The sequence below is a fragment of the Bufo gargarizans genome, chromosome 3 (assembly GCF_014858855.1).
Source record: "Bufo gargarizans isolate SCDJY-AF-19 chromosome 3, ASM1485885v1, whole genome shotgun sequence".
Classification (NCBI taxonomy): Eukaryota; Metazoa; Chordata; class Amphibia; order Anura; family Bufonidae; genus Bufo; species Bufo gargarizans.
The window spans coordinates 596,017,882-596,032,330 of NC_058082.1; the positions used below are offsets into that span (position 1 = coordinate 596,017,882).

The 14,449-nt window shown below is 44.0% G+C and overlaps 1 protein-coding gene across 1 annotated transcript in view; it reads left to right on the forward strand.

Moving 5' to 3' along the window:
• The first annotated feature begins 9,353 nt into the window (after nt 1-9,353).
• LOC122931865 (trifunctional purine biosynthetic protein adenosine-3-like) overlaps nt 9,354-14,449 on the forward strand; it is a 30,888-nt gene continuing 25,792 nt past the window's right edge. The window contains exons 1-3 of the mRNA XM_044285919.1: nt 9,354-9,416; nt 10,183-10,321; nt 11,943-12,128. Coding sequence (XP_044141854.1) covers nt 9,354-9,416; nt 10,183-10,321; nt 11,943-12,128 — 388 coding nt within the window. The remainder of the gene's footprint in view (nt 9,417-10,182; nt 10,322-11,942; nt 12,129-14,449) is intronic.

Consider the following 14,449-nt stretch of genomic DNA (forward strand, 5'->3'; position numbering starts at 1 on the left):
GACTTAGACAGATATGTGTGTATGGGGATGTTATGCCTATTATCCACCTTGGGTTCTTGGTGCTGGTGTCTAATCCTGAGGGAGGTTTGAACCCTACTTATTTTTTCAATTTATTTTTGTAGGGTAAAGACACCTCCTAGGCACCTGGGTCTGATTCTAGTAGCAAAAAATGCACCATCTGCAGGAAGTCATTTATATCTAAAGCCAATAAATCACTTTGCCCAAAATGTGCTGAAAAAGTGGCGGCTGAAGAATCTCCTTCCTTCTTAGACTCCATGTGGAGTATGATACGTGAAGAGGTTAATGCTGCAATGGAGTCTAGGTTACCTCTCTCTTCACCGCAAGCCTCTATGTCTCAAAAATCCCAATTATACGGGTTGGATTTGAACGAAGGGGAAATTGCTTCCGACATAGACTCTGATTTATCTGACGACGGGCAGGGGAGACCATTGTTTCTCCCAGAAGATACATACAGTCTCTTAAAAACTAGACGAGCTACTATGCACCTGGAGGAGTCTAAAGAAAGTCACTCCATCCAGGATCAGATATTTCAGGGTCTAGGAGAAAGAGAAAGGAAAAGACGTGTCTTTTCGATCCATAATAATGTCAAGGCCCTAATCTCGAGGGAGTGGAATGATCCCGAATAGAGAACCCCGATTACAAACACTTTCAAAAGAAAGTATCCGTTTTCGGACTCTGAGTCAAATCTTTGGGATAACACTCCAAAGATTGATGCTCCAGTGGCAAGGATATACAAAAAATCCTTCCTCCTGTTTGAGGACATTGGGATTACTTTGTGATCCGAAGGATAAGAAGTGTGAGAACCTACATAAAAATACAGCTATGTTCGGACCAAGCATTGCATCCCCCTGTACCGCAGATCCCTATCAGTATGGCTCAATCAGCTAGAGGATCATCTTGCAGAAGGAACCCCAAGGGAAGAGATTTTGGCCTCATTGCCCATGATTAAACAGGCCTCAAATTTTCTGGCCGACGCCTCGGCAGATTTAGTCAGGTTATCAGCAAGATCAGCTGCTATTTCAAATGCCACCCGCATGGCCTTATGTCTCCGCTCTTGGTTGGGAGATTCTGGTTAAAAAAAATGTTTTAGAGCAGGCTTCCGAACAGAAAAAAGGTTTTACCACTGACTCAAACCCTAAGTTCACACCTGAGCGTTTTACAGCGCGTTCCTAAGCGCTGTAAAACGCTCAACAAGGAGAAACCAATGCTTCCCTATGGGAATGGTTCTCACCTGGGCGTTTTACAGCGCGTACGATCGCGCTGTAAAACGCCCGACGCTCAAACAAGTTCTTGAGCTTTTTTTGGGGCGTTTGTCGCGCGTTCCCGTACATAGACTTCAGCTGGAACGCGCGACAATGGGCGTTCGCTTGTCTCTGTATGCGTGATTGTAAACGCCGGTACAATCGCTCATACAGAGCGCTCGTTTCAGAACGCTCAGGTCTGAACCCAGGGAAAACATTTTCATCAGAGACGCTCCTTTCGTAGTCAAAAGAAGCCTAAACCAGAACAAAAGAGAGAATACTCAGGTAGATGGCAATCGTCAAGAGGAAGAAACAAGGGATTTCTCTTCAATGCTGATAACGCGTCAAAATACATTCATTGACTCCAGAGGCCAGGTGGGAGCAAGATTTAAAAATGTTGTTCCACAATGGAGACATATAGGAGCCTCCCCTTAGATACTAGCTGCCATTCAAAGGGGTTTCATGCTAGAATTCAGTACTTACCCACCAGACCACTTTATTATTATTATTATTATTAATTATTATTAAAGCGCCATTCATTCCATAGCGCTGTACATATGATAAGGGGTGCACATACATAATACAGACAATTGCTCTAATCATAAACAAAATGAGTTACAAACTGGTACAGAAGGAGAGAGGACTCTGCCCGTGAGGGCTTACAATCTACATGGTATGGGAGAAGGACACAGTAGGTGAGGGTGAAGCTGGTCATGGCGGTATAGAGGCAGCAGGGTCACTGGTTGTAGGCTTGTCTGAATAGGTGGGTTTTCAGGTTTCTTTTGAAGGATTCCACTGTAGGTGAGAGTCTGATATGTTGTGCTAGCGAGTTCCAGAGTATGGGGGATGCACGGGAGAAATCCTGGAGTCGATTGTGGGAAGAGGCAATAAGAGGAGAGGAGAGAAGGAGGTCTTGTGAGGATCGGAGAGTGCGTGTGGGGGTGTATCGGGAAATTAGCTCAGAGATGTAGGGAGGGGACAGGTTATGGACGGCCTTGTATGTATTTGTAAGTACTTTGAAGTGAATTCGTTGGGCAATGGGGAGCCAGTGAAGGGATTGGCAAAGGGGAGAGGCAGAGGAATAATAGGGTGAGAGGTGGATTAGTCGGGCAGCAGAGTTGAGGATAGATTGGAGGGGTGCGAGAGTGCTAGATGGAAGGCAAGAGAGGAGAATGTTGCAGTAGTCTAGGCGGGAGATAATGAGGGCATGTGCAAGTATTTTCGCAGATTCAAAGTTAAGGAAAGCACGGATGCGGGAGATGTTTTTGAGTTGGAGACGGCAGGTGGTGGAAAGGGCTTGGATGTGCGGTCGGAAGGAAAGGGCAGAATCCAAGATCACTCCAGGGCAGCGGGCTTTGTTGACTGGGGAGAGTGTGCAACCATTGATCATGATAGATAGGTCTGTTGGGGGGGGTTGAACAAGATGGGGGAAAGATTATGAATTCTGTCTTATCCATGTTAAGTTTAAGAAAGCGAGAGGCGAAGAAGGATGATATAGAAGATAGACATTGTGGGATTCTAGATAGTAAGGTGGTGATGTCTGGACCAGAGAGGTAGATTTGTGTGTCGTCAGCGTAGGAGTGATACTGAAAGCCATAGGACTCTATGAGCTGTCCCAGGCCAAAAGTGTAGATAGAGAAGAGCAGGGGTCCTAGGACAGAGCCTTGCGGGACACCAACAGAGAGGGAATGAGACGAGGAAGTGGTGCGGGAGTGGGAGACGCTAAACGTCCGGTCTGTGAGGTATGATGTGATCCAGGAGAGGGCCAGGTCAGTGATGCCAAGAGATGAGAGAGTTTGCAACGGAAGGGAGTGGTCAACAGTGTCGAAGGCAGAGGACAGGTCAAGGAGAAGGAGGACAGAGTATTGTTTCTTGGTTTTGGCTGTGAGTAGGTCATTGGTGACTTTGGTAAGGGCAGTCTCGGTCGAGTGGTGGGGTCAGAAGCCAGATTGTAAGCGGTCAAAGAGGGAGCAGGAGGAGAGGTGGGAGGACAGTTCTGAATGGACATGTTGTTCAAGTAGCTTTGAGGCATACGGAAGAAGTGATATGGGGTGATAACTGGACAAGGAAGATGGGTCAAGTGAAGGCTTTTTGAGGATGGGTGTAATGGTAGCATGTTTAAAAGCAGAGGGGAAGACACCAGAGTTTAGTGATAGGTTGAAGAGATGAGTTAGGGCTGGGATAAACACTGCGGTGAGGTTAGGGATGAGGTGGGATGGGATTGGGTCAAGTGCACAGGTGGTCAGATGAGATTTGGAGAGTAGAGTGGAGAGTTTTCCTTCTGTAATGCTAGAGAAGTGGGTTTTGGGAGAAGAGGACCGAGCAGTTGTGTAGAGGGTCTGTGGGGACTGTGTAGTAAAGCTTTCTCTCATGTGGACTATCTTTTGTTTGAAATATTTGGCAAAGTCCTCATATTGTCAACAAACCTTTGGCAAACAAAGAGAAACAGTCATCCCTACAGACAGAGATAACCAACTTGATTCAAAAAGAGGTCCTGCTACCGGTTCCAGAACGCCAGCAACAACGAGGATTTTATTCCCTAGTTTTTCTCATAAAAAAGCCAGGCGGATCCTTCAGGCTTATTATAAATCTAAGGACTCTGAACAAGTGCCTTACAAAAAGTTCAAGATGGAGACCATCAAATCAACAATAAATCTGCTTCCTCAACATTGTTACATGGCGACAATAGATTTGCAGGACGCATACTACCATGTACCAAATTTCTCAGGATAGCAGTATTTATAAGAGGTCGCCTCTCTCACTTTAAATTTCAATCACTCCCCTTTGGCCTGGCATCAGCTCCCAGAATTTTCACGAAGGTAGTGGCATCAGCTCTAAGAATTTTCACGAAGGTAGTGGCAGAAATAACCAGTTATCTTCATCTACAGGGTGTTCTTATTGTGCCGTACCTTGACGACTTACTATTAGCAGCAGAATCAGAAAACCAGCTGGTACATCTAGACTTTGTTCAAAAGACCTTCACAGATCTGGGATGGATCATAAATGTCAAAAAATCCAACCTCGTTCTGGCTCAGCAAAAAGTCTTTTTAGGGGTTCTTCTCGACTCTTGCTTACTGATGCAATTCCTCCCAGAAGAGAAGCAGTCGTCCCTTCAACTAAAGGTAAATCAGTTTTGCAGTCTAAGGCCTTATGCACACGAACGTTGTTCTGGTCCGCATCCGAGCCACAGTTTTTGCGGCTTGGATGCGGACCCATTCACTTCAATGGAGCCACAAAAGATGCGGACAGCACTCTGTTTGCTGTCCGCATTCGTTGCTCCGTTCGCAAAAAATATATAACCTGTCCTATCCTTGTCAGTTTTGCGGACAAGAATAGGCCGTTATATTAATGGCTGTCCATGCCGTTCCGCAAATTGCGGAACGCACACGGATGCCATCCGTGTTTTGTGGATCCGCAATTTGCGGACCGCAAAACACACAACGGTCGTGTGCATGTAGCCTAAGGCTACTTTCACACTAGTGTTTTTTGCGGATCTGTCATGGATCTGCAAAAATGCTTCCATTACAATAATACAACCGCATGCATCCGTCATGAACGGATCCGGTTGTATTATGTCTTATATAGCCAAGACGGATCCGTCATAAACTCCATTGAAATTCAATGGGGGACGGATCCGTTTTCTATTGCGTCTCGCTCCGCATCTCAGGACTCCAGAGCGGAAAGGAGACTGATCGGAGGCAAACTGATGCATTCTGAGCGGATCCTTTTCCATTCAGAATACATTAGGGCAAAACTGATCCGTTTTGGACCACTTGTGAGAGCCCATGACGGATCCCACAAACGGAAAGCCAAAACGCTAGTGTGAAAGTAGCCTAAGATCCGCTACTATCAGAAACGTCATGACAATCCTGGGAATTCTGATATCCTCAATGCCTGCTGTCAGATGGGCACAAAGCCACACAAGAATTCTGCAAGCCTTTCTTCTAGCATCTTGGGATGGCAACAGAAACTTTCTGGACAAAAAAGTTTCAATTCCACCGTTCATAAAACGTTCCCTTGCTTGTTGGAGGATAAAAATAAATCTGCAGAGAGGTGTCTTCTGGCGTCAGGAAAATCTTCTAGTGGTGTCTACAGACGCCAGCAGACGAGGCTGGGGTGGCCATGCGGGGGACCTTAGGGTTAAAGTTGTCTGGGACGATTCCATGTTAAATGCATCATCAGATCTCTGGCAGCAACATCAAGGGATATCTTTTTTGTGGAGAAACACCTATCCTCTCTAATGGCCGTGCATTTAAAAGGAAGCAGCGACATGGTGGTCGACTTCCTCAGCAGTCAAACTCTTAAAGGGAGTCTGTCACCAGCATTTCACTTTTTTAACCCTTCCCACAGCTCCCTAGCATGCTTACAGTTAATCAAAACATTACATCTGGCATCTTTCCTGCTCTTATAAATCCATCAAAAACGATCTTTATAAGATATGCAAATGAGGGCTCACAAGTGCCCAGGGGCGGCGTTACTCTCTTAGGTACCCTGCTTGCTCAGCCTTTTCATTGCGTCCCCCCGCCCCTTCCTACCCTCCGCCCGCCCATCCTTTCCCTCTGACCGCCTTTCTCATAGCTTGTTATTCTGCCGATATCCCGCGCCTGCGCACTCATTCCTTTGGCCGGCGCATGCGCACTGCGATGCCCATTCCTTGTACGGCATCACAGTAATTAATGCGCATGCGCCGATGGACCGCCTCCTTTGTTGCGTTTTCGCATCGTTAGCCGGCGCATGCGCAATAGTTACTGTGATGCCGTAAAAGGAATGGGCATCGCAGTGCGCATGCGCCGGCCAAAGGAATGAGTGCGCAGGCGCGGGATATCGGCAGAATAACAAGCTATGAGAAAGGCGGTCAGAGGGAAAGGATGGGCGGGCGGAGGGTAGGAAGGGGCGGGGGGACGCAATGAAAAGGCTGAGCAAGCAGGGCACCTAAGAGAGTAACGCCGCCCCTGGGCACTTGTGAGCCCTCATTTGCATATCTTATAAAGATCGTTTTTGATGGATTTATAAGAGCAGGAAAGATGCCAGATGTAATGTTTTGATTAACTGTAAGCATGCTAGGGAGCTGTGGGAAGGGTTAAAAAAGTGAAATGCTGGTGACAGACTCCCTTTAAAGAGGGAGAATGGACTTCACATGACAATGTCTTTCTTCAAATTACCAAGATGTGGGGTATTCCGGTTCTGGATTTATTTGCAGACCGGATGAACAGGAAAGTAGAAAGATTTTGTTCCCTGTCCCCCCTAGACGGTCCGGAGATAGTGGACACCCTATCTCGCCCCTGGCCAAGGGGTCTACTATATGCATTCCCCCCTATTCAGCCTGATTCCGAGAACCCTGATGAAGGTGGCGGAAGAGGGCGCACAGGTCATCATGATTGCTCCATGTTGGCTAAAAAAGGCCTGGTTTCCCCTCTTACTTACGCTATCGCAAGGAATATCCTGGACCCTACCAGTGTTTCCAGGCCTTCTTCAACAAGGGCCAGTACACCATCCAGGGGTCTCTCAGCTGAAGTTGACGGCATGGAGATTGAACGCAGAAATCTGAAAAAGAAGGGTCTCTACCTGTAATCTCTACCTTACTAAAGAATAGGAAAATCATAACCTCCAAGATCCAGCAAAGTCCATTACTCAACATACCTGTCATTTTAGATTTTCTGCAGGCAGGTTTAAACAAGGGGCTTAAGCATTCCACCCTTAAAGTTCAGATCTCTGCTTTAGCAGTTTTTCTAGACACAAACCTATCTGATTATCCTCTAATCAGGCGATTCATCAAGGGAGCAATCAGAGATTCCCCCAGATTACACTCTACCATCCCACCTTGGGACTTGAACTTAGTCCTTACGGTGCTGATGGACTCTCCGTTTGAGCCTATTGAAGATATTTCTCTCAAACTCCTGACCTTAAAGACTACTTTCCTCCTGGCCATAACAACGACAAGAAGGGTGGGGGGAATACAAGCCCTCTCTTTCTGTCTTTATCTTAAAATCTTAAGACATTGTCCATCCTTTCTCCCGAAGGTAGTGTCCAGATTTCACTGTAATCAGGTAATCATTTTACCATCATTCTGTCCTTCAACTTCGACAGACCTGGAGAGGCTCTTTCATAACCTGGATGTGAGACGTTGTGTGCTTGCCTACTTAAAAATCTGGAGAGAAGATAGAAAATCGGATCACCTCCTCCTTCTAACAAAGATCAAGCAGCCAGTAAAGCCATCATTACAAGGTGGATAAACCAGGCAATTTCTCTTTGTTATGCTCAAAAGAACCCAGATCCTTCGAAGGGACTCAGGGCCCATTCAACACGGGCTATGTCGACCTTTTGGGTAGAAAATGCGGACATCTCTATTGAAAACATTTGTAAAGCAGCTCTATGGGCAAATCCAATGACTTTCTATAACCATTATAAATTAAACGTCATGCATAAGCAGGATTTATCCTTTCGACGCAGAATTTTTTCTGCCGTAATCCCACCCTAGTAAAACTCTACCCTTTTAAAGTTTGAGCTTCCGTGTTGTTTCCTGTCCTGGGGGCAGGGAGCACCCTCCTGTCAGTGCCGTTGGGGAGGCTATTAGAAAGTCCAATTACCCGTAAGAGTAAATAACCCTTTTTTCTGTCTGGGTTCACATCACCGCTTAGCTTTCCATTATTGCGATCAGTTTGTGTCACTTCCGTCAGAGATCAGTTATTTTTGATGGGAGGAAAATCTAATTTTTTCCGGATGCAGTACGGTATGCAGGACTATTTTTTTTGCACCTAAAGTAACAGATCTCTGAATGAAATGGCTCAAACAGATGCCAAATGTGCATAAGGGCTCATGCACACGACCGTGGTTTTGGTCCGCACCCGATCCGCATTCACTTCAATGAGGATGCAAAAGATGTCTGTTCCGCGGCCCCCCCAAAAAATATAAAACATATCCTATTCTTGTGAGCATTACGGACAAGGATAGGACTGTTATATATAGGCCAGCTGTTACGTTGCGGAAAATGCACAATGCACATGGCCGGTATCCGTGCTTTGCGGACCTGAAATTTGCTGACTGTGAAAACGGCCTTACTGATGCACAGGATCTGTTGTTATACAGGATCCGTTTTTGTCTTTTGTCTGTTCTTCTGACGGATCAGAAGAACAGAAAAATAACGGTGATGTGAACGCGCCCCGACTGTGCTTTCATTTAGTGCTTCATTCTGTCTTGTCCGACTGTAAGGCAGCATTCACACAACCGTATCCATTTTGCAGTTTTACAAAACACGGATACCGTCCTCTTGTGTTCCGCATTTTTCGGATCAGCACGTCCCGCCCCCTGTATGTTAGAAATGCCTTTTCTTGTCTGCAAAAGAGACAAGAATAGGACATTTTTACGGTCTTGCGGACAGGACCTTGCTGTCCTCATCTGTTGCGGTCTCATTGAAATTAACCGGTCCGCATCCGATCTGTAAAAAATACCGATCAAATGCGAATTGGGAATACCCCCTAGTAGAAACCATCTGTATGTGCTCTCACTGGGGAGCTTGTGCTTATATGTAGCAGCCAACCTTAGCAAGCCGATCTACAGTATGAATCGTAAAGGGGACAGCAGCAGTGTGACCTCAAGCTGAGCACCTGGTTGAGCACCTTCCAGTCAGCAGATGGGACCTGGCTGTGTCTTCACCCAGTTGTACATTTTTAAGGTGTCCTCACCTGATGGTGATATGGTTGCTGGAGGTTTTGCAATCTGGAACAAGGACATCGACATCAGAATGACATCCAATCTTTCCTTTTGCTTTCTGTTTTGTCTAATAGAGGTTGGGTGAAAGCGGTGAACCTCCTTCCATTAGATACCCATCCCCTAAAAAGGAACATAGTGAAATGTACAACCCTTTTGAGCAAAACAGTGCCATTCAGGACTATTGGCTATGTGAGCATGGGGTCTAACCTAACTCAAGACATGAAGAAAGCTCAGTCAGGGTAATTTGTGGGGAACCTAGTGATGAGGAACCCAAAAGTGCTGGGCTCTTTGTATTTCAACATGCTGCGCCTCTAGGTGCTCTTCAGAGATTTTGATGGCACTGTTTATTTATGACCAGGTCTTTTTGGAGCCAAAATCATGATGACGGGAAAAGGTCCTATTGTTCTAGGATTTATCTGCACCTTTCAAGACTTGAAGAGCCAGGTAAGGTAAACCCATGTTAAGATATACTCCTACAGAGTTCTCCTGCCACCTATAAACAGAGGGTGAGGCGATTTTGAAAATTATGATATCAGTATCACCTTAAAAGTCTATACAAGCAGAAGTGGACCGGCCATAGATCCTACAGGGAAATTTTGCAGTGGGCTGATACCACCTGAGCCCTCCTCACAGCTGGCTACACGACCAGATAGGAGTATCAGGTACTTATGCATCTGGCCAATGGGGGGGCCCCCATTCAACTGTATCGTCATCCTCAGGGCAGTGGTGCAGTTCAACACTGTGGTGAGGGCGGCATTATTTTGTGCTGCACTGTGGTATTTGGCTTTGCTTAGGTGGAATTTTGTGCAGCACTATGGTATTTCTGGCCCTGCCTACTTGTGTTGCCCTGCCTTCTGTCAGTTTGGACCTGTCTACAACATAGAGCCACTTTTAGGTTTTTCTCCAGGGCCACTTTAAGTTCCCAGTGCGCCACTGCATACAAGTCCTACATTCCATACTGTATTACTAATAGGGAGTCCATAAAATTTTTTGCACCCGCGATTACTAACTTATGTCACATATATCTTCCACGGAGAACATTTTAGAGATAATTTCATACGTATGGAGAGTGCCAAGTTTCCGTACGTCTATGCAACATTTTTGTGATATTAGCTCTACATATTTGAAGATAATTATTTTTTTTTTTAGCAACATGACACTTTTTCCTTAAAGGAGGTAAGATATCCACATCATTGCTTTGCCCCTACAGGTAATTGCTCCGCTGCTGAAGGCCGATCTTTACGAAGTCATCCAGTCGGCCATTGAGGAAAGACTTTCTTCTCGTGCAGTGATGTGGTCTCTAGATAAATGTGTGGCTAGCACTTCCACAACAAAGAGGGACATCTGGAGTAAGTGAACCCCAATTCTGATAACGGAGAGTTCACATCTCTGTTTCATTTTCCTTCCTTCTGATTCGCAGCTCAGAAGAAGGGAAAATGAAATGGAGATGTGAACGCTCCCTAATCACACTCCCTGCTTGGAAATATTAAGGTCATGTATAGACCTGCACAATCGGGCTGGGGCTCCTTGGGTCTACTGGAGGAGATGGCTGAAATCATTGTACACACAGGATCTATCATCAAGAAGATCTAGGTTATTTATGATCATCCCCTGAGAAATAGACTCTAGTGACAAGTGATTGGCTCCAAAGTCTACTCCAAAACACAATTGTTTTCTGCTGGAAGGAACCGGTAGTCTCAGACCCTGTCACTACTCCTAGGGATTTTCAGGGTTTCTAGGGCCTAGGTTTACGGTGTATGAATATTCCCACCTTCAGGGTCTATTCATACTGACAGCAGTCAGGGCTAGGTTTAGGGTTTCCTTAGGTGGTCACCATTTCTCTTTCCCTAGCCTTGAGGCCTAGTTCCTGGTCATTTTCCTTCTGTTGTAATTCTGGTGTTCTGTGACAGTTCCTCTGTAGAGATCACTTCTCAGCAGTCATCTCATTATTATAACAGGCAGGGATACAATGAAAGATAACATCTATATGTATATGATACAGGAACATCCACAATAGACAATGGTTACATCTTATCTATCTCCCCTCTCTGCATAATGACCTCTGCACAAGTCACAGAGCATGTTAGTGAGGTCCTCTCCAAACCATTGTGTTTATAGCACATAGCTGTCTTAAAGAAATTCTTTAAATGCTGTTCACAACAGCTCAGACAAGATGGACACCCCCTCCCCCATAATCATATACAGAACATAAAATAAAAAATAAAAAAACTGAAACATCTGGTTTTTATTGCTGGGGGAAAAAAAATCAGAATGTGTTACCCAATTTTTTTCTGCTACTTAAAACCAGATGGCAACAAGATTTTTTTATTCTATTTTTTGAGCATGATTATGGGGTCGGCCATCTTGCCTGAGCTGTTCTTAACAGCCCGTTCTTTACAGTATGGTACATGGGCCATAGACACAATAGACTGGAGGGGGATAGTTTTCTAGGCATGCTCTGTGACCTGTGCAGAGGTCAGGAGGGAGTATATAAGCTGTGATATAATTTATGGTCAATGGTGGATCATGTGTTATCTTTTTATCTAGGTAATATTTGTCATTGTAATCCTGCCTGTAATAAGCAGATAACAGCAGTAAAGTGATCTGTACAGACCATGAAGTGGTGCCTATTATTAGGCTTAGTGGGCAGTGGGAAAACTGTAGGATATTATGTTTTTTTTTTTATATATAAATATTGACATGGAAAGTTAAAAATAACCGCCAAAATCGCTTTAAAAATATGTTTAACATAAAAACGTGATTTAAACGAAAGGTCATTTTCTGACCACACATTCCCTTTAAGTCTAGAAGATAATGCAATAGAGTCTTAAGTGTATTTCAATTATAAAGGTTGGCAAGAAGCCCAAGATCGTTATTGACCAGACGCACTCTCTATCTGGCCGAGGAACATAAAAGACATTATATGCTTTATGTACTAAACAAAATAGGAAAAGTACACTTTATTTTTAGGTCCCGCGGCCATAGCCACACAGCAAGATCCTGGCATTGGGATTAGAACTAACAAGCTGGAATCTGATGAAACCGTGTCCTGTGGAGCAACAGCAGCTTCTCCTGCTGGAGTCACCACATGCCCAAAAACTGTGGCTTTTACAGGAATGGCCTACAGGAAAGATGATCCATCCATTACTCAGAATGGTAAGGCAAGGTGTGTAGACATCCTAGCTATGCTTGCTTTTATTAATATAACGTTGGTGTATCTGACTCCGTCATGTGAATGGACATCTTTATGAAATCCCTGCCGGTTTCTTGGCTCATCAGCATCCTCTAGAGATCTCAATTCAAGGCAGGTGGCCTGCTTTGGACTTCAAAGACCTCAGACGTCATATTGATTGCATGTTATAAAAGCTCCAGTAGTCCTCTTATTAAGGACATTTGGGGGATATACAGTTGCAATAAAAAGTATGTGAACCCTATGGAATGATATGGATTTCTGCGCAAATTGGTCATAAAATGTGATATGATCTTCATCTTCAACTCATTAAATTTTCCCTTTAAGTACAGGGATACGGTGTGTTATATAACATCTATCTACTACTAATGTCCTATTTGGACTTGTTAACACCTTTTTTTCCCTGCACCTACCAATTTACCTAAAACTTAACTTTTAATAATCATAACTAAACTTTCTTATTGTGCTCCGACACATATTTGGTGATTTAAAATTTTTCAGTTTCACTGGCCTTTTCTTAGTGTCTTTTGGAGCTTATTGTCAGTGCTCTTTGCTGACTTCTTAAGACTCCTGCTTAATTCTGACACTCTGTTGCCATGCTGAGCTGCGCGCTTGCCCAGGATTATAATGGCATTGTGTCTAGTGTCTTCCTCTACACATTGGTTTCAGTGATAACTGTGTTAAAAGGGGACATAGACAAGAAACTGCAACAAGAGGAAACGAAATGGATATACCTGTTGAATAGCCTGTCCCCAAATGGGTTGAATGAGGGGTTCACGTTCTCGTCTTTCCTATAAGATGTCACCCATACCTGAGAAAATGAAGAAAGAAAATAAGAAGATTAATATAAAAATAATTATAGATATTAAAATACGATACAGTTTGTATAGAGAATGAGCAACCTCACAGAGGCTAGACTAAAAATATAAGAGGTATCCCCCAATAAAAATCTAGAAAAAATAATAACATTATAATAATAATATTGAAAACATAAAGATATCCCCCAACAAATTCACAAAAAATAAAAATATCATAATAACAATAAAAACAATAACAAAAACAATAGAAATAATTTAAAACAAGGAGAAAAAACTACTGAAAGAGTCATTAATCTGTAGAATGAGGTATGTATAAAGGGAGGACTATACAAAGAATTAGAGTAAACAACAGAACAATAATAAAAAAAATAGAGGAGGGAAAAATAAATAAATCCGAGGAGATGAATATAATGAAAAGGAGAAATAAAGAGCAGGGTGTCACTAATTGCCATGGAGCTAGGTATGTTAACAATTGGAAATTAAATCATCTAAAGAAGGAATAAAATCATGGCAAGACATGGCAAGAATAACCATCTAAGTCAAAAAAGCCCAAAGGCCATATACCTCCTATATCATAATCCCTACCCTATTATTTCAGTGTGTAGTGATGATGACAAATCTCATAAATAAGTTTACTCCCCAAGAAGATTCATCTAAATATAGATATGCACAGAAATATGAGTAAAATTAAGGGGGATAAGTTTAGATTCAAACTAATCCATAAGTTGGAAAGTAGATTCAAAATGAAGGAGACAACATGACAAAAATTCGGAGGATACCTGTGGACAAGTAGTTAATGGTGTTGGAGAATAATGAGATATAAAACATAATGACGAATGATAATGCCAATAGGCTATGGCGGAGAGTACCTGGGCAATAGCTGGGTAGAAATATCGTGGGAGGTGAAGTCCCTGGGCATGCGCGATGTGGAGTTCGGATCGTGAACAGAGTGTGAAGACATGCGCATTGACACGGTGGCCGAGGGAGCTCCGACGTCACAAACATGCGCAGCGCTCAAGTATGACTCGCACCAATGAAAACGAGAGAAAGGGAAAACATCTGACGTCAGGGGGCGAAGTCAGCTCGTCATGAAAGAGAGCCCCATGGCCTATCCAATCAGAAGCCCAGTGAAGACGCTAGTCACACCCCTAATAAGGCGTATAACCAACGCATCACTAACAAAGGTCTTATAAGCCGGAAGTGAGGCAAAGCACGCACAAACACTGCCCTTACCCCTGAGGACGCCGTGATACGGCGAAACATGTCGGGGGGCAGCGTGAGGCTTGAATTTTAACACAGTTATCACTGAAACCAATGTGTAGAGGAAGACACTAGACACAATGCCATTATAATCCTGGGCAAGCGCGCAGCTCAGCATGGCAACAGAGTGTCAGAATTAAGCAGGAGTCTTAAGAAGTCAGCAAAGAGCACTGACAATAAGCTCCAAAAGACACTAAGAAAAGGCCAGT